Source organism: Emiliania huxleyi (genome assembly GCF_000372725.1).
Source record: "Emiliania huxleyi CCMP1516 chromosome Unknown EMIHUscaffold_209, whole genome shotgun sequence".
Taxonomy (NCBI): domain Eukaryota; phylum Haptophyta; order Isochrysidales; family Noelaerhabdaceae; genus Emiliania; species Emiliania huxleyi.
The window spans coordinates 69,694-96,510 of record NW_005200517.1 but is presented as its reverse complement, the minus strand read 5'-3'; the positions used below and the strand labels follow the sequence as shown (position 1 = coordinate 96,510).

Sequence of the window (26,817 nt, the reverse complement as noted above, 5' to 3'; positions counted from 1 at the left end):
GCTCATTAGAAAGATTGATTCTCGCCCCTCTAAGTATTGATATTGAATATTGACAGACTTCCCTCTAAGTATTGACAAGATTTTCACCTCCAAAAGCATAAAATATCGACATTTGTCCCAAACATTGCCTAGATAGTGGCTGAAATCGACAGACTCGGGAGTTCAAAAGCATTTTGATGCGATCTAAGCGATTTTTCAGCGATTTAGGCCCATTTTGGGCGATTTTAGGGCGTCCGCAAGCTCGGGATGGACGTCTCATCGCTGGATACATCGATATGGTGACCCCCCCTTGACCAGCCCAGCCCCCAGCCCCTCTAAGTATTGACCAATATATTGGAGATTGATCGCTCCTGTAAGTATTGGAACAATATATTCAATATTTCTAATGAGCCTTAACAGAGTCGCGGTTGGCGCGATGGTCTTGTCGCGGTTAACGACTTGACGTTGCACACGGCCATAGACGCAGGATCTGTTTGGCGAGCCTCAAGCAGCGAAAGCAGGCGCGAGAAATTAATGTCAATCCTGAGATCTCAATTTTGGCGCTAGTTTCGATTCCTGGCACATCACGACGACTTGCTTGGGTCTCATGTAGCTCGACGGCTCTTCGACGGCTCTTTCTGGTTGGATCAGACAGTGCTATCACTCAACAACACATACCGAGAGCAGTGACCAGTGTGCGGCCTTTCTTGCAGGGCGGCCTTGGAGGCAACTTAAGTTCCTGCTGCATTTTGCCACTCAACTAACAACTTGATGGCGGGCGGACGTGTCGAGCATGAGATGGAAGACGGCCATTGCTCAAACCTATTCGAGTTGGCCTCCGGGAACAAGGGTGCGTGGCCGGCGCGGTCTGTTTCACGTGCAATAAGGGCAAACGCCATCAAAATCGCGAACATGGGCCGACATGCCTCCGACATTTCTCAGGGCTCGGACGGAAGCTCTGCAGACAGCCAGACCGCTCTGCGGACTGCGCGGTCGCCGGTCGGACCGACTTTTTCAGACTTTACTATTCTGGATACTGAGGGTTTGTGCTGCTAGATCTCACTGAGCTGAGCTCGTATCTGCCTTTGGTAAGCAGTTTTGAGTTCGGTAATGTCTCCGGAGACGGACGGCCGCGTCCGCGGACGACCATGACGTCGGCCGGGACCCCCCGCGCCGTGCGGGGGCCCGCCTTCGATGGCTGTCAGCGCTCCTCCGGGCTTTGCATCACACTGTGCCTGAATCACACACACCTGTCACCTCCCATTCAGAGAGAGAGAGAGAGCACGTAGCTGAAGCAAGTTCTCGTAAAAACGGCGCGTCAAATGCAGCATCCAGGCGTCTAAAGAAGACGGACATGATCAGAGAATGTGTGTTCAGACCTTTGCGCGGGGGGTGTGAAGCTGTGAACAGCCATTCCGCGTGGTTGAGGGGTCCGTCAACCAAGTTTGGTTGAGGGTTGAGGCCTCTGTCAACCACGTGGTTGACAGTTGAGGCAATCGGCCTCAACCGGCTAACTAATTCTTTTCGGGAAAAGAGAAACTTTGCCTGCAGGCTTCGAGGACGTATAGGGTGGAGCGACGGTGTCCGCCGCGACGAGAGCACAGCCCGACACGCGATGTCGACGAGATTACTCCAGCTGCTGCTCTCGCTCTGCTGCGCCGCCGCGTCGCTCGTCGGCGGCGCGCGGCGGGTGCCCGCCTGCAGGGCCTCCTCTGCAGCCGCTCAGCGCGCCGCCACCGCGGTTTCGACGGCCACCGCGCCGCCGCGCCGCACGGAGGGTGCGGGCATGCCGGAGCTTCCCAAAAACGAGGAGGGCGGCTTCGTGTTTGGCGCGGACGCGCTGCAGGATGTGGTCGACGCCTTCGGCGACGGCCGCTTCGTCCTCATGTCCGAGGACGACGACGACGCAACCGAGGTCAGCCTGATGATGTCTGCGCAGCACGTGCGGAGCGAGCACATCGACTTCGCGCTGCAGTACGCGCGGAGCCTGCAGGTGGGCCTCGCGCCGCAGCTCTACGACCAGGTCGCCGGCGGCCTCGACCAGATCGTCCTCGACAACTTCAACCTCTCGCGCCCCGCGCTCTCCGTCTCTGCGGCGGGCGGAGGGCGGGACCCGCGGAACAGGCGAGTCGAGGGGGAGGGGGAGGGCCTGCCCGGCGCCGCGGCCCCTCAGCCACCCGCCCCCCGCCACCCGCCCGCCTCCTCCCGACCCCGGCGCGCGCGTGCGGCGCGCGCGCCCTCACGCCCCCGCCCCCCCTCGCGGATGCAGCGACGACGTGGCGGAGGCGGTGAGGGCGCTGGCGGCGGCGGCGAGGGCGGGAGAGGAGGAGGGGGGCGAGGGCAACAGGAGCAGCAGGGGAGACGGCGGCGCCTCGCACCAGTACCTCTCCTGCTCCGGCGCCATCCCCATCCAGCGCGGGAGAGAGGGAGGCGTCCTCCGCCGGGCGGGAGGCACCGAGGCGCGCCACGCCCTGCCGCCGCTGCCGCCGCTGCCGCCGCTGCTACGCTCTGCCGCCGCTGCCACGCCCTGCCACGCCCTCGTCGCCGCCCCCCCTTCGGCCCTCCCCCTCCCCCGCCCGACCCCCTCCCCGCCCTCCCTCCCCTCCCCGCCTCCCCGCCCGCAGGCCGTAGTCGAGCTCGCCCGCCTCGCCGGCCTCCCTCCCCTCGGCCTGCACGCCACGATGCGCGTGTCGGGCCTCGCCGCGCTCCGCGAGGCGACGGCGCGGTGGGGGCTGCCGCACGCGTCCACCGCCGACCTCGTCGCGCGGCAGCGCCAGCAGCAGAAGCTCGTAGAGCGGTGCGGACCGCCCGTCACCATGCCAACCAGGCACGGCGAGTTCATCGCGCACACGTACCGGTCGCTCGTCGACGGCGCAGCAGCACCGCCGCAGCGGTTCGCGGGGATGCGAGCCCCCCCTCACGCGGCTCGCTGTGCGTAGGCCAAGAGCACATCGCCCTCGTCAAGAACCGACCCGTCTTCCGCACCGTCGGCAGCTCCGGCGGCGGGGCCGGCATCGCCCCCACCGACCTGCGCCCCTTCTCGTCGCAGCCTGCGGGCGCGACGGCGCCGCTGGTGCGCGTGCACTCGGAGTGCTGCACGGGGGACGTGTTTGGGTCTCTGCGTTGCGATTGCGGGCCGCAGCTCGAGAAGGCGCTGCAGGCGATCGAGCTCGACGGCTGTGGTGTCTTGCTGTACCTGCGGGGGCAGGAGGGGCGCGGCATCGGCCTCGGGGCAAAGATGTGAGAGAGGAGCCGAGAGGGAGACGAGAGGCAGACGGGAGGCAGACGGGAGGCAGACGGGAGGCAGACGGGAGGCAGACGGGAGGCAGACGGGAGGCAGACGGGAGGCAGACGGGAGGCAGACGGGAGGCAGACGAGACATCTCCTCTGTGAGACACGTCCTTGTGCCTCCCGGTCGCAGGCACGCGTATGCGCTGCAGGAGCAGGGCGTGGACACGCTCGACGCAAACTTGCAGCTCGGTTTGCCCGCCGACTCGCGCGAGTACGGCACCGGCGCGCAGATCCTGGCCGACCTCGGCATCCGGGACATGCGCCTCATGTCAAACAACCCGAAGAAGTTCTCGGGGCTCGCGGGGTGAGCCGAGAGGACCCGCGAGGACCCGCGAGGACCCGCGAGGACCCGCGAGGACCCGCGAGGACCCGCGAGGACCTGAGAGGACTCGAGAGATCGTTTGGGCCCAGCGTGGCGGCGCCCCCTCACGCCGCGCCGCCGCGAGCGCAGGTTCGGGCTGCGCATCGTCGAGCGAGTGCCGTCGCACGTCGCGCCCAACCCAAACAACATCAAATACCTCCGGACCAAGGAGGAGCGGATGGGCCACCTGTTAGACCTCGCCGACAAGATCGATCCGGGAGGCGTGGGCGGCGACGCCATTTAGCCCTCACGTGCGGCACCGCGCTTTAACTCGCGCTGACGGCTGTATTTTACTCAGACCCCCGCGCTGCACTGGCGGTGTGCACTCAGCGGACACCGCGGGCGGGCGCTCGAGGTCAACTAGGACGCGCGGACGCGACCAGCCATTCAGCCATGCTCAGTGGAGACCTCTCTTCTAAGCTCTCTAAACTCTACAACTTACTACAAGTACAACCAGCTGTTTTAACGAGTTGGGAGCTGTCAGCTGAACAGACAAGTCAGTGTTGCTGTGTTTTAACAGTAACAACAGAACAACAGTGGGGCTCCCCAACAACAGTAGGAGTAGCTAACCGATTAGGCCGGCTGAACAACAATAAGGAAGGCCTGGCAGTGTCCAGTGACCCACGACGATCTCCAGCGTCCAGTGCGGGTAAAACCCGCAAATTTTTCGGGTTTTACCCGTTCCTTTTGCCGTTTTCTGCTTGCTGGCCGCTGAACAACAGTAAACAACAATAACAAACAGTAACAGCATGGGCTGGGGTGAACACTTGAACAACGTTGAGGATTTCAGCCAACACTAGCGCAACTGTTAGGCCCAAAGTTAATGTTAAACAGCTCTAACAACCACACGCACGCTGCCTGCTCTGGGACGGCGCGCCACCGCTCGTCGTCCAGCATGTGCCACCACCGCCGACCCGAGTAGCCGTCGTACTCGACCTCGTGCACGATCCGTCCGTCCCCGTCCTCCTCCCGCGCCATGACGGTCGCAGGGTACCACCGCTCACTGTCGCAGAAGATCTCGAGGCGCGATCCGGTGGACAGGACAGAGTAGCCGTCGAGCGCCGCCCTGGCATCCTCGCGCTTTCGCTTCCGCAGCTTCGCCTTCGTCTCCTTGCTGCGCAGCAGGGTGTAGTTCGGGCCCACCTCCGCCACGCTGTCCAGCACGTGGACGGCGCTCGCCATCTCGACCGCGTCGTCCTCCGGCGGAAGCTCCGCGTCGCCCGCGGCCGCTTCCCGAGCGCGCTCGTCGCGCATCCGCTCGTGGTGGGCCTGCCGACGCGCCACGCCGGCGCCCGTGTGCCTCGCCGCCGCGTCCGGCGACGGCATCGGTGCTGTCCGCACGAGCGTGACTCGCCACTCCACGACGTCCACGATCTCCACGACCGACCGCCGAAAAGTTCTCCGACGCCGCTGACCCAAACTAAATCTTTCTACAGTTACATACACAACGCCAGGAGGACGCCCACCTTGCCAGAACCTAAAAGGTGGGCGTCACACAGGTAGAGGCTAGAGGTAGAGCCTGCTAGAGCTGGACCAGCTGTCACACTCACAGGAGACTAGTCTAAAAAGCTCTCTATAACGCTAGAGGACGCCCACCAAAACGCCTAATAGGTTTAATAATAATGTATAAGGCCCTCGGCGATGCTCAAAAATGGCGCCGGGCCCCGGGCTGGCGGCTGCCAAAACGCGCCATGTGCATGTCAGATGTCTCCCGGCTGCGGCCTCGGCGACGGCGTGCTCAGTGAGGCTGTGGGCTGTGGCGTGTGCATGGGCGTGTGGCCTGTGCCGCGTGCCGCGGACGGCGGTCGGCGCGTTGCAAGCCAGGGATGGGAGAGCGAGAGAGATTTTAGAAAACCAACAAGAAATCACGTCTCTTCTTCTTGAGAGCGAGACAGAAAACAAAAAGCCAGCAAAATTTCTCCGACGAGAGGTGTGAAGCGCGCCTTTCGCGGGCCCAGGGTGGTGCTTTTGTGTGAAGCGCTGTCTGTCTCTCTCACTTCTCGACTGTCTGTGCGTGTGCGTCTTGCCGTCTTGGGCCCGGGGTTGTGCTTTTGTGTGAAGCGCCCCGGCCGATGGCGACTGGCCGGCGCTGTCGGCGGGCGAGAGTTTGCGGCGCAACGCGCTGCTCGTAGGCGGCGCGTGGGCGGGTGGCCCGCCCGGCCGTCGGTGAGCACCGGACGCGGGTCGATCGGCTCCTAGGTAGGTAATGCGATAGTAGCTCACACAGAGGCCGTCATCGCATTCGCCTTCCTGAGACCCAGTGGCAGTGCTGACTTCTGACTGTCGTCGCTGTCTCTCCCTTCTCGACTGTCTGTGCTCGTGTCTTGGGCCCGGGGTTGTGTTTTTGTGTGAGAAGCGTGTCTGACTGTCACTCACTGTGCTTGCGTGCGATTTCGGGCCCGGGGGTTGTGCTTTGTGTGAATAGACCAGCGATAAGGGTTTTGCTCACCTTCCCTGGGACCCCGTGTTGCATGTCTGACTGTCACTGTGCGATTTCGGGGCCGGGGGTGAAGTTGCATGGCGCCTTGTGAGCAGCGAAACCGCCGCATCTGGATCCACAATTACATGTCTGTGTCCGCTTTTGCCCCGCCGCTCCTGCCCCCCGCAGATCCGACTGCGAGACCTCCTCTGGCTCCTACAATCGGGGCGCTTCCGCTCGCGCCCCCTCAGCCCTTCACTCCGCCAACCTTTACTCCGCCATCCTCGCCGCCACCACCAGCGTATCCGCCGCCCTCGTATCCCCCGCCCTCTCCTCCAGCATCTTCGCCTCTGCCACCTTCGTTTCCGCCAGCGTCACCTCAGCCGTGGTTCCCACCGCCATTCTCGCCACCACCTTTTCTACCACCCTCACCGCCGTCACCGTCGCCATCGCCGCCGCTCGCACCGCCGACGCCGCCATCCTCACCGTCGCTTTCGCCGCCAGCAGTGCCACCACCAACCTCGCCGACGCCGCCTTCAGCGCCGACGCCGCCAGCGATACCTTCACCGGCATCGCCTTCACCGGCATCGCCGACGCCGCCTTCGGCACCGACGCCGCCAGCGACACCTTCACCGGCATCGCCTCCACCGGCATCGCCGACGCCGCCTTCGGCACCGACGCCGCCAGCGATACCTTCACCGGCATCGCCTCCACCGGCATCGCCGACGCCGCCTTCAGCGCCGACGCCGCCAGCGATACCTTCACCGGCATCGCCTTCACCGGCATCGCCGACGCCGCCTTCGGCACCGACGCCGCCAGCGATACCTTCACCGGCATCGCCTCCACCGGCATCGCCGACGCCGCCTTCGGCACCGACGCCGCCAGCGATACCTTCACCGGCATCGCCTCCACCGGCATCGCCGACGCCGCCTTCGGCACCGACGCCGCCAGTGATACCTTCACCGGCATCTCCTCCACCGGCATCGCCTCTAGCCGGCGCTCCCTCGGCGCCCGCCCCGTCCCCTCCGCCTGGCGCGCCGGACCCTACCCCCGGCGAGACTGGCTCTGGCGAGGCTGGCTCTGGCGAGGCTGGCTCTGGCGAGGCTGGCTCTGGTGAGCAGCCACGGGCGCCGCCGCCGCTGCCGCCGTGGCTGCCGCCGCCGCTGCCGCCGCTGCTACCGCCGCCGGCTGCGCCGACACCGGCTGCGCCGCCGCCGCTGCCGCCGCCGCCTATCACCCCAGGGTCGGGCGAAGAGCCGGGATCGGGCGAGCCGGGATCGGGCGAGCCGGGATCGGGCGAGCCGGGATCGGGCGAGGCGCCGTCCCTTCCTCCGCCTCCGCTCCAGCCGCCAAAGCCGCCTCCGCTGCTGCCTCCATCGCCAGCTCCGCCCCGCATCCCTCTCGGCGACCCGCAGGCGCCCCCGTCACCTCCATCCACACCGCCGCCGCCGCCGCTACCGCCGCCCTCGCCGCCGCCGCCGTTGCCGCCGCCGCCGTCACCGCCGCTGTGTGAAGCCGTGCTCGCGGACCAGGGGGACGGCTTGGGCCCGCTCATCGACCTGAGCGCCCTGGACCCGCCCGAGTCTTGCCACACGGACCCCGCGCGGTTGTACGACCCTCTGCTCTGCGAGCGAGCATACTGGCGCCAGCCCGAGGGCGCGCTGCAGCGCTGCGAGCACGCCTTCGGAGGCGTCGGCGGCCAGGAGCCGACGTGCCTGCTCTCGACTGAGCTCGTAATCTGCTCGCCGCCGCCGCCGCCACTCGCTACGCCGGCCGGCTTCTGCGCGCAGCTCGAGCGGATGACTGACTTGCGCTCGCTCTCGCCTCCACAAACCTGCCACTCCGACGCTACCCGCGCCCAACAGCCGGAGAAGTGCGCGGAGGCCTACGTCACGCAGGGCAACGGGCTTCTTCAGCGGTGTAAGCACGTCGGAGGTGGGCCGGCCGCCGCCGCCACTTGTGTCATGTCCCGCTTCATGACCCGCTGTGGCCTGCCGCCCACCCCTGACGATCTCTCGCCGCCGCCTGGTCCGACGCCGCTCTCGATCCCTCCGCCCTCGACCCCGTCCCAGCAGCCGCAGGCACTGCCGCCAATGAGCGAGGCCGCCATTGCCATCGTTATCGTCGCGGGTCTGTTGTCCTTCGTTGTCTGCCTCTGCCTCGCCGAAATCTGCTTTCTCTCCACACTGCGGAGGCAGCGGGTGTCACCGCAGCCGTGGCTGACCGCCGGGGTGGTGCGGCGCCGCGGCCGAAAGGGGCGCCGGAGGACGGGGCTGGCGACGCCACGCACTCGGGAGGTCGAGCGCGGCGGCTACGACATGACTCCCGTGCTCGCTGGCGGCGGCGGGTATGCCCTCGAGCGCCAGGTGGAGATGATGCAGGGAGGCGCATACGACGGCACGCCCCCGCGGCCAGCTCAAGACCCTTGGTATCACTCCCCCGCTCGGTGCCAATCACCCGGTGAGCCGGCGAGAAGTAACGAGTACATCGAGCGGCTCGGGCGGGCGGCCTCAGCACGCCAGACACCACCCCGTGGCGCCGCCTCCAGCGCAAGCGGCGGCAGCGGCAGCGGCGGCGTTGTTGGCACGGCGCCCAAGGACATCGAGATGCACATCGAGCGGCTCGAGCGCGCCACCGCGGACATCCGCGCGAGGCGCACCGCGCACTCCAACATCTCCGACAGTGACCCCTCTCGCACCGGGACCCCGACGAACAGTGGCGCGGGGAACAAGCAACGCGACACCTTCCAAACGCTGCAGTTGTCGCACTCCAAGACGACCGAGGTGCACATGCATCGCACGGCATACGTCTTGATCATTGTGAATCAGCGCTCTCAGTCATCGCCGTTGCCATGTACCGTAGGATCCTGGTGCTCGCCAAGCCGGAGGCGGAGCCTCCGACGATTGGTTGTACTAAGCGAGTACTCTATATAGCGAATAGCCAGGAGAGGAGATACACCATGGGACACACAAGAAGCTGGACACGAGAGCCGCGGAGAGAGAGCCCCGCCACACTTGTGTGCGCGAGAATACATGCTCCCTCTTCTCTTCGCTATCTATAGCCCGTTCACACGCCGCCCTGTCAGCGTACAACGACGGTTCAAACAGCGAAAACAGTGTTTAAAGAGTAAAAGATGTGTGAGATCTTGTGTCATGTGTCATGTGAGGACCAGGTGTTTTTACCTTCTTTTCTCTTTCTCAAAACACGAAAAACAGGTTTCAACCGGCGATTGCAGCAGTCGGGCCAGCTGAGCCACCGCCGACGGCGGGCCCGCGCCGCAGCTTCGTCGGGTCCTTGGACCCCGCTTTGATGGCGCCCGGTGTCCCCTGCTTGGCTGGCGCCTTGCCAGGCGAGGACGTGAGCCTGGCAGGTGCAGAGGGCGCCGTGCCGCCGGGCGGCTCGAGCATTGAGCTCCACACCCGAGGGACGTCGAGCTCGGGCCTCGGCTCCCGCGGCTCCATGGGCGCGCTCCCGCAAGTCGCGCCGCCGCCCGCCGACTCGTCGCGCTCCTCGAACTCGAGAGGCGGCTCCGCCTGCTCCAGCGCCCGCTCCGTCGCGACATCCAGCAAGACGTGCGCCATCGATTTTGCCCCCTCGATCGCGCTGAGCAGCTCCTCCTCACTCCCTGCCGGGCGACCCAGCAGCGAGAGCCCAAGGCCCAGCCCCTTACCAGGGCCGTACAGCCGCATCTCGGGCGCCCACCGCACCCCCTCGCCACGGCAGAGGCGTAACGCCGCGGCCTCAGCCTCGGCCTGGCCACCGGCGGCGCCACCATCCTCTCCCTGCTCCTCGGCAGCCCCCTCTGCCTCCCCGGCCCCCGCTGCCCCCGCGGCGGCCTCCACTTCCTGCCTCCCCCCCTCCGCCGCCCCGTCCCCAGCTCCCGCTGCCTCCTCTTCCTGCCTCGCCTCCGCCTCCGCCTCCGCCTCCGCCTCCGCCTCCGCCTCCACCTCGGCCACCGCGTCGCTCAGCACCGAGACGAGCTCCGACCACACCGGCAGTGAGCGGCCCTGCGAGCGCGCCAGCCTCCTCGAGCGTGTCGCGACGTCGAGCGCGCTCCTGCCGGTGAGTGCGCTGCCGCCCTTCTTAACAACGCGCGACACGTTTGCGCCGTGACGGAGTAGGAGCGCGGCCACGCGGCTCGCCTCCTCCCCAGAGCTGCGCATCGACTCGAGACTGACAGCAACCATGAGCGGCGTGGCGCCGTGCAAGTTGGGCGCGTCGGGGTCTGCGCCGCGGCGCAGGAGCAGCTCGAGGAGCTCGTACCGAGCCTCCGCCATCACAAGAGGGCGAGAGAGCGCGTGCAGCAAAGTGCCGCCCGACACGCGGCCAAGGGCAAGCGGCGGATACGCGCGCAAGAGCCGCCCGAGCTCCTGGCCGACGGCTTGTTTGGCCGGCTGCTGCCAGAGCCCAGAGGTGAGGCCGAAGACGAGGGCGAGCGGCGGCCTCCCCCGCTCCTCGCTGGCCGGCGCTTGCGGCGGCGGACGGTCGAACAAGCTCTCGTAGATGCGCACGAAGTCGACGTGCGAGGTGCAGCTGTTCCGGCCAAAGACCCTGAAGAGCGAAGAGGCACGCCTGCTCTTTCTGACGTTCTGCGTGTCCTCCTCCGCGTCGTCGCCTCGCCGCTCGCGCAAGTCGAGGAGCTGGCTGGACGCCTTGCCGGCGGCGAGGTCGGCCGAAGCGCCCGCCTCGCGCAGCGCGAACACCACCTCCGCCTGGCACAGCAGCGCTGCCCAGTGGAGAGGCGCGAGTCCGTCGTCGCCCTTCCCGTCGGCGGAAGCGCCGTGCTTGGTCAGCAGCCGAACCACGTCCGCCGCCCGTTCGGGCGGGTGCGCGGCGGCGGCCCACTGCAGCGGCGTCGCCCCGCTTGAGTCGCGCCCGTTGATGGCGGCAGCGCATGCAGCGGCTCGCGGCGCGTCGGCGGCGCAAGCCAGCTCGAGCAGCGACCGGATGGCGGGCACCTAGCTCGCGTGCGAGGGAGGCTCTCGGGTCAGCGCGACAAGACGCGCGGCCGCCGCGCGGATGTGAAGCCTCGGCGCGCTTCGCTCCGCTGCTCAGGAGCTCGCAGAGGCGGGGCGCAAACTCGTCAGCAGGCGCAGCGTGCAGCTCCGCCACCAGAGCAGTGGCGTTGGGCTTGGCCGACGACTCCCTCCGCTGCCGCACGCGCCGCACGGCAGCCGCCCGCCGCTCCTCCCTCGCTGCAGCCAGTCGTCCCTCCTGCGGGCGGGCAATGGGCAGGTCGGTGGCCCCTCCCTCTCTCTCCGCTCCGCGACGGGCGCGCCTCCCGCCGACACGCCTTCTCCTCCTCTTCCACCTCCTCGCCGTACCACTCTGCGTCTCGCTGCGCTTGCTGCCGCGCCTGCGTGAAGGCGAAGTGCTCTGCCGCCTGCTTGCCGCCGTCCGGGAAGTGCTCGTGCGAGAACCAGTACTCGTCTCCCCCCTCCTTGTCGTTCGGCTCTGTCTCGCGCGGAGAGCTGGCCGCTCCCCCCTCGGCTGGCTCGGCCGCCGGGCACTCGACGACGCTCACGTTGATCAGCCTCGCCTCGCCGAGCAGCGCCACCGCCCCACGCGCAATGTCGCAGAGGCTGCAGTCCGGCTCCGTGAAGAGGACCAGCTGCGGCGAAGCGACGAAGTCGGCGGAGGCCGCCGCCGCTGGCGTCAGCTGGCGGAGGCCCTTGCCTCGCTGGGCGGCCGCGCGCTGGCGGCGGAGGTCGGCGGCGGCGCGGAGGGTGAAGTTGACGAGGAGCTCGGGCAGGAGCGGCTGCGGCAGAGAGGGACCGAGCTCGAGAGCGAAGCCTGAGGAGCAGCACGCCTCGCGCCTCTTGGCGGTGGGAGGCGAGAGGCGAGGCGGCGGGAGGGGGCGAGGCGCCCTTGGCTAGCGCGCGGAAGGTCGGGTGCTCCGGGACTCCGAGCTCCGTCTCGCACCAGCCGCCCGGCTTGCGAGGCACGCCGCAGCGCAGCGCGCCGACCCGCACTCTGTCGCCGAGGATCTGCGAGAGGCGGCGCGCGGCGAGCACGTAGTAGGCCTAAAGGAAGGCTCCAAGAAGGCTCATGGAAGCTCTCACGCCTGCAGCCGGCGAGGGCGTCGTAGGCCTTGTTTGCGATGCACTGGTGGCACCACGGCGCGAAGTACTGCACCAGCCAGAGCGGTCCCTCGCTCGCTGCGGCGGCGGCGTGGGACGTGCGGTTGAGCTCGACCACCGCCGCGTCGGTGAAGAAGCGGCGGCGATCGTCGTCGTCTTGCGCCGTGCGCCAGCTGCCCGACTTGAACTGGTCGAGGGCGGCACGCAGCTGGTCGAAGAGGAGCGCGCTGTGCGGCGAGGCGCTCTTGTCCGGGTGGAAGTGGCGGCCCAGCCGCCGGAAGGCTGCCTGCGGTGCGAGGGGGCGTGTGGTTGCGAGGGTGTGGGTGCGTGGGCGTGGGAGCATTGGCATGTGGGTGCGAGGGTGTGGGTGCGAGGGCGTGGGAGCATTGGCGTGTGGTTGCGAGGGTGTGGGTGCGAGGGCGTGGGAGCATTGGCGTGTGGGTGCGAGGGTGTGGGTGCGTGGGCGTGGGAGCAGTTGAGGTCGGGGCGCCTTTGCAGCCTCGACCGGCGAGAACTCTCCCACGCCGAGCAGCTCGTGGGGCAGCAGTCGCTCGAGCGCCTCCTCGCCCTCGTCGCGAGCCAAGCCTTCGAGCCACGCGGCCGTAGGCTCGGGCTGCCCCTCGCGTTGTTCCTCCGCCGCGTCGCCCTCCGCCGCGTCGGGTGCGCACTCCACGCGCCACTCTTGGAAGGGGAACATATGGCTCTCGTGGTAGGAGCAGAGCTGCAAGGACGCGCGCTGCACGTGCGCGTTGCGGTGGCCGAGGCCCCACAGGCCCGCCTCGAGGCAGCACGCCGCCTGCGCCATCCCAGGGCACCGCACGCGCGCAAGTTTGTAGTCTGGAAACATGGAGCTCCAGGCCTGCAGCTGCACGCGCAGGTGCCGCTTCTCGCTGCCGCGCGGCGCAAGCCAGAGAAAAGGTGCCTTTGGCGCGCGGACGAGCAGCTTGAGCTCAGCGCTGTCGGCCGCAGAGCCGGGAACGGGCGTGCGGTGCGACCACACGCTGCAAATCGGCTTGGGATGGCACATCCCGCAGGCTCGGCGGCACGCATGCGTCATGTAGACCGCATTTTTCTCGCACTCGCCGAGGCGCGCCCACGCGGGACACTCGGGGCTGGCATCCTCTGGGCAGGGCGTGGCAGTAGTCTCGCTCTTGGCGGGCGAGTAGACGGTGAAGCTGGTCCCGTTTTTGTTCGGCTCCAGCCGCCACGTCTGTAGTGTGGCGTTGGCCTCGCCTGCCGCCGCACACGCTGCGAGCGCAACGCCACACCCGAGACCTGGCTCCGCCGTCAGACACCGGCCGTCGTAGAGGAGGCTGAAGCGGACGCCATTGGCACAGGCGTCCATAAGCGGAGAGCACTGTGGTCTGACTGTCGGGACACCAGTTCGTTGCCGATAAGGCGCGGCTGGCATTTTAACCTGGCTGTTCTTCCCTAACTAACTAACTAACTTTGAGGAGGTTTTGTGTTTCGCGGCGGCAAATAGGTTGGCAAAGAAATGAGCACGACTTTACTCGCCGCCATGGCAGCCTCGCCGCGGCGCGACCACGCCTCGAAGGAGAGGGCCCGCCGCGCGCTCCCGCCTTCACGTGGAGAGCGCCGCGCTGGCGTCGGCGAGGCCGCTTGCTCCCAGCTGGAGGCCGACGGCGAGCGTGTAGAGGCCTGTGAAGGGCACACACCCGTCCCGCTCGAGCTCGCGCAGCGTGGGCAGCAGCGCCTTGACCGGCACGCGGTTTACGCGGATGAACTCGGACTCGTCGAGCGCCTGCTCTGGCACGCGGTTGGCCGGCGAGTCGAGGTCCACCTCGACCACCACCAGCGCAACCGCCTCGTCCGTCAGACCGGGGCTCATCGCGAGCTGGCCAGACACGCAGGCGGAGGAGCCAGTGTATCCCGTCTCCTCCTTGAGCTCGCGCAGCGCGGCCGCCTCAGGGCTCTCGCCCGGGTCGACGAGCCCGGCGGGCAGCTCGATCGTGACCGCGCCCATCGGCGGGCGGAACTGCCGCACCAAGAGCATCTCCACCTCCTCCTGCGGTGCCGCCCGCCGCCGCAGCAGCGCCAGGATGGCGACGCCGTCGACCTCGGCGCCCTCCTTCCTGGTCGTGCGCTGCGCCATGTCCCACTTGCGAGGTTTTCCTCGCGCATCCTCGTAGTCGAGCGTCGTCAGCCGCAGCCACCGGGTCGCGCCGACCTCAGAGCTGCCGGTCACGCGGGCGCGACTGAGGCCGGGGTCCTGCTCGCACATCGCGATGGTACCGCAGAGCGCTCCTGCAGCCGTCGCAGCAAACGCAGGCAGGCGCCGCAGCACCATATCGGTTTCGAGTGCAGCGCCGACTCTCGCCCGCCACCACCAGGAGGTATTCAAAGAAAGAAAACACGCGACGGGCGGCACGCCGCCACCACACAGGGATTTTAAGGCGAGGGGTGTGATACGCAGGGGTATTCCCCGGGAATTCACGGGGGGGAGATTTTTTTCTGCGGTGCAGCATGCGGTGCACACACACGCGACCGCCTCCTCCAGTCACCTCGTCCTCCTCCCTATGACACTGTTGCCGAGCGAGAACCCTCTACCGCTCGCCGCCGGCGTCGCGCTGGCGTTTGCGCTGGCGTGGCGGCATTACTCGCGCACAGTCGCAAAGCATGTCGCGGCGCTGGAAGCGCTCAGCAAGCGCGTCGAGCAGCTGGCGCCAGAGTTGAGGTCCGAGCCGTCGGACGGCGGCCTGCAGGGTCCGATCCAGAGAGAGGCGCCTGTCCGCCGGACGCCCAGTGCTTTTTCGCCCACCATCCTCCCGGCGGAGGGCGGGCGCGTGAGTGCGTCCGAGCAGCAGACGGCTGCGCTGTGCGTGGTCGTCTTTGGCGCCATCAACATGGACGTCAAGGCGACTGCCGAGGTGTCGACCTGGCCGGAGCACGACGTGTCCTGCAAAGGGCGCTTCGAGCAGTCTGCGGGCGGCAAGGGCGCCAACGAGGCGGTCGCCCTCGCGCGGCTCGGCGTCCCCGTCTCGCTCGTCGGCCGAGTCGGCGACGACGAGAGCGGCAGCTTCTTGCTCTCCGCGCTGCGGAGCGAGCGCGTCGATGTGGGTGGGACGCTGCGGCTCGGGAGGACGGGGACGGCGGTGCACATCGTCACCAAGGACGACTCGCGCAAGTTCAACGTCACCTGCCTCGAGGCGAACGGCGAGCTCGACAGGACAGACGTGCAGCGGGCGGTTGCGCTCGTCCGGCAGAAGGAGAGCGGAGAGAGGCGGGTGGTGGTGCTGCTGCAGCTCGAGGTGAGCCCCGTCCTCTCGCGCCAGCTCGTCAAGAAGGTGGGCGAGCGCTGCCTCGTCGCGCTCAAGCCGTCGCCACTCGCATCCGACGAGAGCAAGCGGCAGGCGACGGCGGCTGCAAGGCCTCGCAACCCGCGCGCCCTCGCGCTGACCCGCCGCCGCACGCTGCAGGCGCGGCTGCTTCTCGACGAGCGGGTCGACCTGTGCTTCGTCGCCGAGAGCGAGGCGCTCCAGCTGCTCGACGACGAGGGCGGCGAGGAGACGCTCATCTGCACCCTCTCCCAGGCGGCGCTTGCGAGGACAGACTTAGTGTTTGTCTCACCTCACCTGCACGCTCTCCCTCGCGGAGCTCACCCCTAACCCCAGCCCCTCACCCTCCTCCGCATGCCGCCAAGGCGGAGCGCGCCGCCGAGGCGATGCTGCGCCGCTGGCCACGCCTCCAGACAGTGGTCGTCACCTTCGCTGCCGGCCACCTCCTCTGCGAGAACCCTTCCTCCGGCGGCTGGCTCGGCGCCGCTCCGCCGGACGAGGCGCCGCACGCCCGAGGAAGCCCGAGCCTGGTGCGGCGCCGCGTCGAGTCGCTCGCAGGAAGCAGCCCTCCGGCGCGCCGCCGCATGGAGTCGCTGGCCGAGAGTGCCTCGGCGCCGGTGCGGCAGCCGCCGTCGGCCGTGCAGCCGCTAGTGATCCCGAGGTCCAAGTGCTCGGTCGTCGACGTGATCGGCGCGGCCGACGCCTTCATCGGCGGCTTCCTCGCGGCGCAGGCGGCGGGCAAGGCGAGCGGGGAGAGCCTGGGCCGGACATGTCCAGCTCACGTCCGAGGACACGTCCGAGACATGCCCCTCAGGCGAGCGGGGAGAGCCTTCTCTGGGCGCTCGCGAGCGGCACGCGCTCGACGCTGGCGAGCGCTTAATGAATAGTTAATTAATAGTTAATTAATAGTTAGTTAGGCACGCGCTCGACGCTGGCGAGCGGCGCGCGCAAGGCGGTGCCTCACTCCGCTGATGAGCTGCTCGAGTTCCTCTGCGGCGACGACCAGCTCTACGACGCGGGCGCGTGCGGCTGCAAGGTGGCGGAGAAGGAGCACGCCAGCGCGGCGATCACCGTGCTGCCGGGCGACGCCAAGGCGGACCCGTTCCACCTCCACCTCGCCGCCCTGCGCGCCGACCTTCACGCCGTGTGGGACATGCTCCCCTCCTCCTCCGACGCCGCCGCCCCCGCCAACGAGCCGGCCCCGGGCTCGCACGGCTCGGCCGTCTCGCGGCTACTCTGCGCGCTGCAGCAGAAGGACTCGTTCGGCCTCACGCCCGCCCAGCGCGCGCACCAGGCGTGGCAGCTCTGCCCGCAGCAGCAGCAGCGGCACAAGCGCGCCTTCCTCGCCTGCCTCCGCCAACTCGTCGCCGCGCAGCTCCTCCTCGCCCCGTCGCGCGCCCTCATCGAGGAGGTCGCCTCCCTCCGGCCGGAGGTGTCGCTGCGGCCCCGCCCGCCCTCGAGGTGCTCCAACTCCGACGGCGCCGCGAGCCGCGACGGCCGAGAGGCGGAGGCGGGCTCGACGGCCGCCGCCCTCGAGCGCCTCGGCGCGGCCCTCGAGCTGCCCCTCGTCTCGCGCCACGCCATGTCGGAGGGGTCGTGGGCGGCGGGCCGCGCGCCGCTCTCTCCGAGGCGCAGCGTCAGCCTCGGCGAAAAGTCGCAGCGCGAGCCCTTTGCGCTCCCACCGAGCGAGGCGCCCCCCAACGGCGCCGGCGGCAACGCGGCGGGGGCGGACCGGTCGGCGAGCCGAGGCTCGAGCGGCGCCGTCGCAGAGGCGCGCTCCGCGCTGCCGGCGAGGCGAGCCTTGAGCCGCGCCGATCCCCCCGCGGCTCCTCCTCCTTCCCTCGAGCTCGACCCGAACGAGGTTGCGGCGCAGATGGTGCTCTCGATCCTGCTCCTCCTCTCGCCGCCCGCCGCCGAATTTGGCCCGCTCGTCGTGCACCACCACTCGTCGCAGCGCCAGCACGGCTCGGCCGGCCTCCTCCCGCCCGCGGCTCCTCCCGTCTTCGACGCGGAGGAGCGCTCCGCCATGTTCCGCCTCCTCGCGCGCCTCCTCTGCCCGCTCCTCGAGCGGCGCGGCCGGGCGGGCGACGCGCTCTGCGCCGCGCTGCTGCGGGCGCGCGACGGCGAGGACGCTTCGCTGCTGCTGTGCGCGGCGTCCGCTGGCGCCGACGCGATCGTGCGGTCGCTCCTCCTCCTCTTCGAGCGCGAGGGCACGCGCGCCGAGGTGGAGCTCCGCGACCGGGCCGGCCGAGGGGCGCTGCAGCGCGCGTGCGAGGCGGGGCCGTCACGGGAGCACTTCGAGGGCATCGGGCTGCTGCTGCGGCACCTGCTGCCGCTCGAGAGCTCGTGCCTAATTAACTATGAATTAATAGTTAATTAATAGTTAATTAGGCATGGGCTGCCGCTCGAGAGCTCGTGGCTCAGCCGCGCCCCCTTCGAGGGGCACGAGTGGCTCGCCGCCGTGACGGACCTCAACCGGCTCTACACGGGCGACACAAACATCCCGGGCACGGTCGACGGGCGGTACTGCGTCCGCGGCAGCACGTGCTCCGAGTGCGCCGCAGCTCGGCTCGGGGCGAGCGGCAGGGCGCGACGCGATCGGCGTGAGCGTGCCGCACTCCCTTAGGTACGTCAAATTCGCCTTCGACACGGACGACTCGCGCAACGTCGTGCTCAAGTTCTTCGAGGCGAGGGAGCCGTGGGAGCTCGAGGCTCGCGTTCTCGTCGGGCTCAGCCGCATCTTCGAGCGAGGCCAGACCCACTCCGACGGCGAGGGCGGCGGCGACTCGCTGCACGCCGCGCCGCGGCTGCTCGAGCGCATCGACCTCTCCGGCCCGCGCAGCTTCACGCCGCTCCCGTACGTGCTCGTCCTCGAGGAGGGGAACCGCGCGCCGCTGGTGGCGACGCAAGACTCGGAGCTCGAGCGGGTGGCGGTCGTGTCGCGGCTGCTTCGCTGCGTGCGCCTCCTGCACGAGGCGCCTCGCGAGCTAGAGACACTTCCTAGACACTTCCTAGACACACTTCCTCCTGCACGAGGCGCCTCGCGAGCTAGAGACACTTCCTAGACACTTCCTAGACGCACTTCCTCCTGCACGAGGCGCCTCGCCAGCGAGACCTCGCGAGCGAGAGATGTATATGTATATAGCGGCGGCAGGCCGGCGGACAGGTCCGGGACACGCCCGCACGCCCTCCTCTCGCGCGTAGGCGGTCGAGCTCGAGGACGACCTCTACGCGCCGACCCCGAGGTCGGTGGAGAGGGCGGCGGCCTCAGAGACGGACGAGGCCGCCGGCCGCTCCATCGCGGTGCACTGCGACCTCAAGCCGTCGCACTTCCTGCGCGTCGGCCGCCACTATGGCTGGCGGCTGATCGACTTTGGTTCGGTGCGGCGGGAGGGTGCGGAGGTGCGGAGCCTCGAGTACACGCGCGCCTACTGCGCGCCCGAGGTGGCCGAGGCGGAGGCGAGCGGGAGGCCGCTCGTCGTGACGCGCGCGATCGACGTCTGGGCGCTCGGGCTCATAGTCTACGAGATCTTCGCCGCCGAGCCGCTGCTGCGCGGCTGCTTCTCGCCGCGCGCGCAGCGCGAGGGGGCGACCGGCGCGGCGGCCGACGAGGCGGTGCACGCCGAGTCGCTCCCCTTCAGCAACGAGGAGTGGAAGGAGTACGTCGCTTGGCTGGCGAGCGGCGGCGCGGCGGCGATGATCGCCAAGCTCGAGGCCAACGAGAAGCAGCTGCCCGAGGCGCTGCTGCACATGCTGCGCCGCATGCTCAAGAAGGCGCCCGAGCAGCGGCCCACGCTCGCCGACCTGCTGCGGCTCTCGTACCTCAAGCCGGGCGTGGCGACCGTCAAGCGGCAGCAGAAGACGCTGCTCGGCCTCTTCTGTTGCCCCTCCAAGGGCCGGCAGCGCCTCGACCTCGAGCGAGACATGCGCACAGTGCTGCGAGCGCTGCCGGTCGGCGAGCGAGAGATCCGCGCGGCGGCGCAGTTCCCTACCGACCTGCTCGGGCCGCTGCGGGGCGACGCGCGCAACGAGCCGATCCGGCCGCGCGTGCTCCACTTCTCGTGCCACGGCACCCCGGACGGGCGCCTGCTGATGGAGGACTCGGAGGGGCGCGCCTTCACCGTGAGCACGCGCGAGCTCGTCTGCACGCTCGAGGAGTGCCTGCAGCTGCAGGACGGGATCGAGTGCATCTTCCTCAACCTCTGCTCGTCGCACCACATCGGCGAGGACATCCACGCCGGCTTCCCGCACCTCTACGTCGTCGCGTGGAGGACCGTGGTGCAGGACCGGGTGGCGCAGGCCTTCGCGAGGGAGTTCTACACCTACCTCGGCGTGGAGAGCTCCAAGGGCAACCGCGGCTCCGTGGCCGAGGCGTACGCCGCGGCCGAACGCGACTTCCACGCCAAGTACCGGGAGGGCGACCCGACGGTGTACGACGAGGCGGGCAACCGCACTGGCAAGAAGGACAGCTCGGTCCACGGAGTCCCCATGCTGCTGCGGCCCGTGGGCTGGTCGTAGCGAGCAGAGGGTTGGTGTTAACATCCCTGAGAGGGGTGTTTCAGAGGGGGAGGGGGGAGCGAGCTTGTTAAGCGTGTATGTGGCATGTTTAAACTCAAACATCAAAGTTCAGAACGGCGATCGGCGTGGGCCGCTGGCGGGTGGCGGCTGGCGCGTGCCCGTGTCCGGACGTGTCCGGGGTTGTGGCGCGCAGGACATATGTGGAGCACACCTCGTTGGAGTTTCGAAAAGAACGCTTTGACGTTGCTCGTTGGACTTGGAGCACGACTTGGAGAAATAAAAAGGGCGAAAATAGGAACGAGAGGGGAAAGGGTCCGGAGGAGGAGCGTAAAGGCAACGTAAGGGCTAAGGGCGCGTTCTCTGTCTCCCCCTCCCGCCTCCCCGTGCTCCGATCACGTGGTGCCGCCAATACATGTCGTTGCTCAGGTCCTGACGTCTGAACCACAGCGTGTCCCAGTCCATATCCCGGGGGTGTTTCTCCTCTTATCCGTTACCATGTAGAGCAAGACCGAGGGCGGGCCCTTTCGGGCTCGGGCCGCCCTCTCGCCCGCACCTCTGCGGGCTTGCACGCCTGACTCTCCACGGTCGGTTAGGTTAGGTTAGGTAGAAAGGTGAAGAACAGTCTGGCTCGGACTGGGCACCAACGCGGTATGCGTGTGGACTGTTGGGGCTGTTGGCCGGATTTCTCTCTCTTCACAACGGCCGCGCTGTGGCCAACGCTGCCAAGCGATTTGCCTGTTCGCGATTGGTGTTTGTACACTCACTCTTTCAGCCTACGCCATGCCCGCCGCGACGTCGATGGACCCGCAGCCTCTGCTCGCGGTACCCGGTGCTGGCACACGCGGCCTGCAGCAGCTGAACGAGACGCAGCGCACGGTGCGAAACCCGGTCACCGACGCCTTGAGACGGTGCCGTACACACACGCGCTCTCCCTCACTCAGGTGGCAGACACGCAGCAAGTGGGCGCCGACATCATCGAGACCCTCGGCGTGCAGCGCGAGCAGCTGACCGGCGCCGTCCAGACGCAGAACGAGATGGAGTCCGTCCTCACGCGCTCGTCCAACCTGATCAAGCGGATGCTTCGGCGCGCCGACATGATCAAGCTCACGCTTTGGCTCATCGTGTTCGCGCTGCTCTGTACCATCGTCGGCATCGCGCTGTACCGCTGGGGCCCAAACGCGCACGGAAAGCACTCCCCCTCGCCGCCGGCCGGGCCCCAGCAGCCGCTTGTGCAAGCCTCCGCCTCGGCCGCCTCGGCCGCCGCCTCTGCCGCCACCTCTGCCGCCGCCTCTGCCGCCGCCTCTGCCGCCGCCAAGGCGGCGCCGAGCTCGCCGCTCGCTTCGGCGGGCCGGCGGCTGCAGGAGAGGCGGCGGCTGAACGAGGTGCGGCCGCTCGGCGGAGGCGCGTCCCTCTCCCCTTGTAAGAGATATGGGGAGATATGGGGAGATATGGGGAGATATGGGGAGGCGCGTCCCTCTCCCCACCCCCTCTGCCGCGCCGCGAGTGGCTGCTCTCCTCGCAGCACGCGCGGGCGGTGGTGCGTCGGGTGGTGGTGCGCGCAAGGCGTCTCTGCTGCTCCAGGCGTCGTGATACTGCTCGTGGTCTCCGTGCTCACCCTCCTCGGCTGCTACTTCGCCGGTGCGCGCCCGAGAGAGGGCCGGCAGCGACATACGGTAGCGACACACGGCAGCGACACACGGGAGGGATACGGGAGGGGCGCTGCAGCCTGTCTCACCCCTCGCCCGCCCCTCCGCTGCAGGCGCCATGCAGCCCGCCAGGCGTGCGTGCGTCTCGTGCAGCCTCTTCGTCCTCTTCTGCGCGCTCGCCTGCTGCCTCCTCGCACTCCCCTTCTCCTCCTGCCTCCCACCGCCCGCCTCTCCCTCCTCTGTAGCCGCGACCCTCCTCTTCCTGTCTTGCTACCCGCGCCAGACCGACGAGTGGAGAGGGGCGGCCAGGCACCGCCCCCCCCCCCCCCCCAAACTGCCTCTCCCCCCTGCCCCCCTCCCCTGGCAACGTCCCTCCTTAGCCCCGCCACACACACACGCACCCACCCACCCCCCCCCTTCCCTAGACTATGCCGGACCGACCGACGCCTCGCCCCTCCTCCGCTCGCTCTTCGCGCTGCTGCTCTTCCTCACGGCGCTCGCCGGACCGATCGCGATCGCCGCCACGCACCTGGCGCCGCCGCAGCGCATCGACTGGCCTCCCCCCCTCTCTGCGTGCAAGGAGGAGGCAGGCGGCGCTGCCTGAGGACGAATATCGGCCACGCCCCGACTGCACCTCGCGCCGGTGGGTGTGTCGACGCGCGTGTGGTTGTGGATCGCCCCTCAAACGCTCAAAGAGAATGATTGTGGCTTCGCGCATTGTGGCTCACTGCCAAAATAGGTGTGTCGCACGCGTCGCGAGATGAGTCACGAAATGTGCGCGGTGGTGTGTGCGGTGTTCTGTTTTCTCTGAAGCCGATGCCTGTTCTCTCCGAGTGCGCCCGCACCACTCCGACTCGTCGAAACTACGCACGTGCGCCCGCGGGGGGGGCCACATCGCGCCATCGCGCATCGCCATCGGCGTCTCTATAAATCTATAGCGAGTCGCTAGTGGACACACGACACCGCAAAAACATGAAAATTGTCTGTGTGATCAAATATCGACACCCTGGAATTCACCACAGCCCACACCACTATACACTGCACACACGCTGGTGTCCGCCCTGTGCCCGACTGCGGCACGTGGGGACTGCGGTGTGCGGACTGGCTGTGGCTTCCGCGCCCGTCCCCCGGCGCGCGCGCGAGGCGTGCTGAGAGAGGGGCGGCGGTGAGACTGAATATGACTGTGGTCTGTGCGTGCCACCACAGCGCACATCGACGGAAGCTAATGAACATCACTTCAACCGGTTTGGGGGGAGGCGACGGATCGCTCGAGGCCGACAGACGCCTACTTGTCCTTGCACTCCTGCTTGTTCTCCTTCCACTTGCAGTGGCCCGCGTCCTTGCACTCCTCCTCGTCCTCGAGCGTGCAGCACTCCGGTTCATCCTCCTCGCCCTCGCCCTCGCCCTCGCCCTCGCCCTCGCCCTCCTCGCCCTCCTCGCCCTCGCCCTCCTCGCCCTCGTCTTCGTCGTCCTCGTCCTCGTCCTCATCGTCGTCCTCGTCCTCGTCCTCATCGTCGTCCTCGTCCTCGTCCTCATCGTCGTCCTCGTCCTCGTCCTCATCGTCGTCCTCGTCCTCGTCCTCATCGTCGTCCTCGTCGTCGTCCTCATCGTCGTCCTCGCTGTCCGCCTTGCACTTCTTCTTCTTCCATTTGCAGAATCCCGCGTCGTTGCACTGCTTTTTTGTGTTGAACTCCTCGCAGAGCCAGAGGGGCGGCTCCTCCAAGTCCTTCTTCCTACACCTCTGCTTCGACCACTTGCAGTAAGTGATGTCTTTGCATTCTGCCTTGTCCTCAACGTCCTTGCATCTTGGCTCCGGCTTCGGCGGTAGCGAGTTCTTCTTCCTGCACTTCTTCTTCGACCACTTGCAGTAAGCAATTTCTTTGCATTCTTCCCTCTCCTCAACGTCTTTGCACCTTGGCGGGGCTGGCGGGGCGGATGGTGGCGGGTAGGGGTCGCCGGAGGACCATTCGAGAGGCGGTGGGGACGGCAGCGGTGGAGGCGGCGAGGGAGATGGCGGCGGAGGGCGAGCAGCCGAGCATACCGCTATGGGCGCAGGTCCATTGCAGCCCTGGCACATGGGCAATGCGCACTTGTGCTGGCAGACGATTCCGATCAGGCACCTGCATCTCCTCTCATTGCATCGTGTGCCGCCACCTCCGCCGCCGCCGCCTGGTGGAAATGGCCAAAATTCTCCGTCAATAACGGATCCGCCGATATCGTCGTCCGCAAGAATGCGCTGTTCGAGAGCTCGTACGAAGTGCGTTTGATCAGTGCCAGCACTGGGACGGCTTGAGCTCACCCAATCGCCATTGACAAGTGTCGCTTGTATGAGAGGCCGATCGCCGGCGAAAGGGACTCCCTTGTCGTCGTGCGAAACCCTCGTCACCCAACCTGCCACGTCCCCGACCACCTCGTCAACACTAGTAGGGGCGGCGACACTCCCGAGAAGTGCAAACCACATAGTGTGCGTTGGTGTCGCACAAAATAGCGAGCACCGCTTGCCGGCCCGAAAAGCAAGTTTCTCGACAGTTGCAGAGATTGCAACGAAACGAGGCGGCATTTCACGACCGAAATAAATAAGCTTCGCCTGACTTTTCACACGCGACACACGGGGTTCTCCTTAAAATCCCTGTGTGGTGGCGGCGTGCCGTCCTCCCATCCCTCCCTTGGGTTGTCTGTTTTCTTTCTTTCTTTCTTTACACACGGGGTTGAAGCGAGAATCGGAGAGAGACTGCGAAGAGAGATAGGAAGAGGCGGACGCCCAAGGGTGGGCGACGGCTAGCGCACCACACCCCTCTCCTTAAAATCCCTGTGTGGGGTGGCGGCGTGCCGTCCTCCCATCCCTCCCTTGGGTTGTCTGTTTTCTTTCTTTCTTTTTTACACGGGGTTACGGTTACGGGTGTGCCAACTTGAAACAGGTCACAGAGCTCCGTCCGTACAGCTGATACGTACGTGATACTGAGACGGACGTACAAGCGCACGTAGGTAGGTAGAAGGAAGGTACTTATGGGCGCGTCTAGGGGAGTGTAGGGAGTCTGTGTTAAAGTTAGAGTGTGCACTCTGAGTCGACTCTCTGACGTGGCGCGTCCCACCGCGGGTCTGAGTGAGTGGATGAATATTAAAAACTGGGTACTACTATCTCGTAGGAGAAGGGAAAAGGAACACGAACAGCGTCCGCGGGCCGAGCGGCGCGGCGCGACGCCCGTGCCCCTCGCCGTGCATCTGGATATCGGAAGATTGAAACAGGATCATGAAAGAGTAATTACTCATTTCAAGTCGTGTGAAAAGACTAAAGAGGAGACGATATTCTGATTTATTCTCAGTTCTCACTCAAACACCCAGAGCCATCCCCCCGCTCTGACTCTTGAGTCTTGTTCCGGCACGAGCAGCATCTCTGTATTCCAGGCGCCGCGTGCCGGGATATTATTCTAGTATAGACCGCTGCGCAGTGTGCGATCCAAATCCTACCGCGCCGGGAACAAACATATAAATTGACTGTACGGATCGGCATAGTCTATCAAGTATCAGTTCTGCGTACTCACCGTTCCGGGTTCGGGTTGCTCTCGTCGCCGTCTTGCGGGGGCGTGCAGTCCGCTCGCACGCGTCCGCCAAGATCGGGCAGGTCGTCTCAGCAGGTCGCCTCGCCGGCTCGCCGGCTCGCCGGCTCGTCAGATCTTCGCGGCGACGGCGTCACCGAAGGCAACGGTCGAGCAAGGCGCCACACCGGGCGGGGCGATGTCCACCGTGTAGAGCCCCTCCTCGAGTGTCTCTCGCACGGCAGCCTCGATGGCGTCGGCAGCGGCGGCCGCGTCGAGCGAGTACCTGTGCAAGAAGAATGGCGCTCCTAAGCTGATGAGAACTCAAGAACGGCAGTCAGCGTTCGAGCGAGCACCTGCAGAGCATTGCCCCGCACAAGATTTGGGCGGCCGGGTTGGCGATGCCCTGGCCGGCGATGTCCGGCGCCGAGCCGCCCGACGGCTCGTACATGTTGATGCCGGAGCCTGCGGCAGCAGGAGCGGGGGCGGGGTTGGGTGGGAGAGGCGGCGTTGGCGGACTCGCGGCCGTCTGCTGCGCGCCGATCGAGGCGGAGGGCATCAGACCGAGCGAGCCGGGCAGCACGGAGGCGGCGTCGGAGAGGATGTCGCCTGCGAGGCGGGCAGGCGGCGTCGAGGAGAGGGGCGAGGGGAGGGACGTGGCTCGAGAGGCGTCCGCTTCGCCGAACAGGTTCTCCGTTGCGACGACGTCGAAGTGGGAGGGGCGCCGGATCAGCTGCATCGCCGCGTTGTCGACGTACCTGCGCCCGGCGGCGGCGGTCGACGCTGGGGCCACGGCACGGGCTCTGGGCGCGGGTCGTGCGGTGGCGGTCCCGCACATGAACTCGAGCTCGACGCTCGGGTGGGCCGGCGCGAGCCGGTTGGCGACGCGGCGCCAGAGGCGGGAGGTGTCGAGGACGTTGGCCTTGTCGACGACGGTGAGCTTGCCGCGCCGCTTCTCCGCCGCCTCGAAGGCGGCGCTCAGCGCCCTCTCGATCTGCGCCTCGGAGTAGGAGCACGTGTCGTGCGCCACGTCGCCGACCGTGCTGTGCTCGCCAAAGTAGATGCCTATAGTATAGTACAGTACAGTATAGTACAACACAGTAACAGTGCTGTGCTCGCCAATTAGATGCCTCCGAGCAGCTCGCGGACGATGAGGAGGTCGACGCCCTCGGCGACGATCTCGGGCCGCAGCGGGCACGCGTGCGCGATCGAGGGGAAGATCGCCGCGGGCCGCAGGTTGACCGCCAGGTCAAAGGCGCGCCGCATGCCGAGGATCGAATTCTTCTCGGCGTCCGCCCACTTTGGCAGGTGCTGCTCAGCGACCGGGCCGCCGACCGAGCCGTAGAGGATGGCGGCCGAGCGCGCGCACAGCTCGCGCGTCGACTCGGGGAAGTGCTCCCCGTGCGCATCATAAGCCGCGCCGCCGATGAGCGCGGGCTGCAGGTCGAGCGAGAGGCCGAATTTTCCGGCCGCCTTGTCGAGCACCTTGACGGCCTCATCCATCACCTCGGGGCCGATCCCATCGCCCGGGAGGACCGCGATCGTGTGCGCGCTCCGCGCGGCGAAGGAGCGCCTGATGAGACCACGTGCCAGCATCGTCGAGCTGCCGACGAGGTTTGCAAGCCGAGGTGCCCGCCAAAAGGAAGAAAATCCGCTTCCTTTCTTTCTTTTGGGACCCTGTTGTGTGCGTG

General features: G+C 67.3%; 8 protein-coding genes across 8 annotated transcripts; 4 read left to right on the top strand and 4 right to left on the bottom strand.

Moving 5' to 3' along the window:
- Nucleotides 1-2,660: 2,660 nt before the first annotated feature.
- Nucleotides 2,661-3,875, top strand: EMIHUDRAFT_73050 (hypothetical protein; the record flags this gene model as incomplete). Its single annotated transcript, XM_005781013.1, has 5 exons — nt 2,661-2,836; nt 2,890-2,953; nt 3,029-3,219; nt 3,401-3,574; nt 3,722-3,875. 5 exons carry the CDS (start codon nt 2,661-2,663, stop codon nt 3,873-3,875), a joined length of 759 nt encoding a protein of 252 aa, XP_005781070.1.
- Nucleotides 3,876-4,417: 542 nt separating this feature from the next.
- On the bottom strand, nt 4,418-4,957 carry EMIHUDRAFT_234781 (hypothetical protein; the record flags this gene model as incomplete). Its single annotated transcript, XM_005781012.1, has 1 exon — nt 4,418-4,957. One exon carries the CDS (start codon nt 4,955-4,957, stop codon nt 4,418-4,420), a length of 540 nt encoding a protein of 179 aa, XP_005781069.1.
- A 378-nt stretch (nt 4,958-5,335) lies between these two features.
- EMIHUDRAFT_114153 (hypothetical protein) lies at nt 5,336-8,966 on the top strand (the record flags this gene model as incomplete). The annotated part of the gene is made up of 5 exons (XM_005781011.1): nt 5,336-5,435; nt 5,764-5,797; nt 6,240-7,068; nt 7,124-8,833; nt 8,913-8,966. The coding sequence occupies 5 exons, from the start codon at nt 5,336-5,338 to the stop codon at nt 8,964-8,966; spliced, it is 2,727 nt and encodes a 908-aa protein (XP_005781068.1).
- Nucleotides 8,967-9,268: 302 nt separating this feature from the next.
- EMIHUDRAFT_456958 (hypothetical protein) lies at nt 9,269-13,475 on the bottom strand (the record flags this gene model as incomplete). The annotated part of the gene is made up of 7 exons (XM_005781010.1): nt 9,269-9,760; nt 10,022-11,008; nt 11,079-11,264; nt 11,362-11,866; nt 11,973-12,073; nt 12,186-12,416; nt 12,636-13,475. 7 exons carry the CDS (start codon nt 13,473-13,475, stop codon nt 9,269-9,271), a joined length of 3,342 nt encoding a protein of 1,113 aa, XP_005781067.1.
- Nucleotides 13,476-13,581: 106 nt separating this feature from the next.
- EMIHUDRAFT_442946 (hypothetical protein) lies at nt 13,582-14,461 on the bottom strand. The gene has a single exon (XM_005781009.1). The coding sequence runs from the start codon at nt 14,436-14,438 to the stop codon at nt 13,713-13,715; it is 726 nt and encodes a 241-aa protein (XP_005781066.1). The 5' UTR covers nt 14,439-14,461; the 3' UTR covers nt 13,582-13,712.
- Nucleotides 14,462-14,667: 206 nt separating this feature from the next.
- EMIHUDRAFT_114150 (hypothetical protein) lies at nt 14,668-19,944 on the top strand (the record flags this gene model as incomplete). The annotated part of the gene is made up of 6 exons (XM_005781008.1): nt 14,668-15,705; nt 15,792-16,197; nt 16,344-17,772; nt 17,818-17,979; nt 18,053-18,383; nt 18,631-19,944. 6 exons carry the CDS (start codon nt 14,668-14,670, stop codon nt 19,942-19,944), a joined length of 4,680 nt encoding a protein of 1,559 aa, XP_005781065.1.
- A 717-nt stretch (nt 19,945-20,661) lies between these two features.
- VTI1-1 (vesicle transport through interaction with t-snares) lies at nt 20,662-22,417 on the top strand. The gene is given in 7 exon segments (XM_005781007.1): nt 20,662-20,820; nt 20,886-21,345; nt 21,526-21,582; nt 21,704-21,760; nt 21,836-21,889; nt 22,016-22,237; nt 22,249-22,417. 6 exon segments carry the CDS (start codon nt 20,725-20,727, stop codon nt 22,192-22,194), a joined length of 903 nt encoding a protein of 300 aa, XP_005781064.1. The 5' UTR covers nt 20,662-20,724; the 3' UTR covers nt 22,195-22,237; nt 22,249-22,417.
- A 2,629-nt stretch (nt 22,418-25,046) lies between these two features.
- On the bottom strand, nt 25,047-26,722 carry EMIHUDRAFT_468689 (3-isopropylmalate dehydrogenase; the record flags this gene model as incomplete). Its single annotated transcript, XM_005781006.1, has 5 exons — nt 25,047-25,412; nt 25,483-25,591; nt 25,646-25,884; nt 25,963-26,126; nt 26,276-26,722. The coding sequence occupies 5 exons, from the start codon at nt 26,720-26,722 to the stop codon at nt 25,259-25,261; spliced, it is 1,113 nt and encodes a 370-aa protein (XP_005781063.1). The 3' UTR covers nt 25,047-25,258.
- Between the last annotated feature and the right edge of the window lie 95 nt (nt 26,723-26,817).

What these genes read in the sequence shown, in the direction of transcription:
- EMIHUDRAFT_442946 (XM_005781009.1), bottom strand. Translation starts at nt 14,438, where the DNA reads ATGGTGCTGCGGCGCCTGCCTGCGTTTGCTGCGACGGCTGCAGGAGCG.
- VTI1-1 (XM_005781007.1), top strand. Translation starts at nt 20,725, where the DNA reads ATGCCCGCCGCGACGTCGATGGACCCGCAGCCTCTGCTCGCGGTACCC. An exon ending in TGAACGAGACGCAGCGCACG is followed by an intron (nt 20,821 to 20,885) that starts GTGCGAAACCCG and finishes TCCCTCACTCAG; the next exon opens with GTGGCAGACACGCAGCAAGT. An exon ending in GGTGCGGCCGCTCGGCGGAG is followed by an intron (nt 21,346 to 21,525) that starts GCGCGTCCCTCT and finishes CTGCTGCTCCAG; the next exon opens with GCGTCGTGATACTGCTCGTG.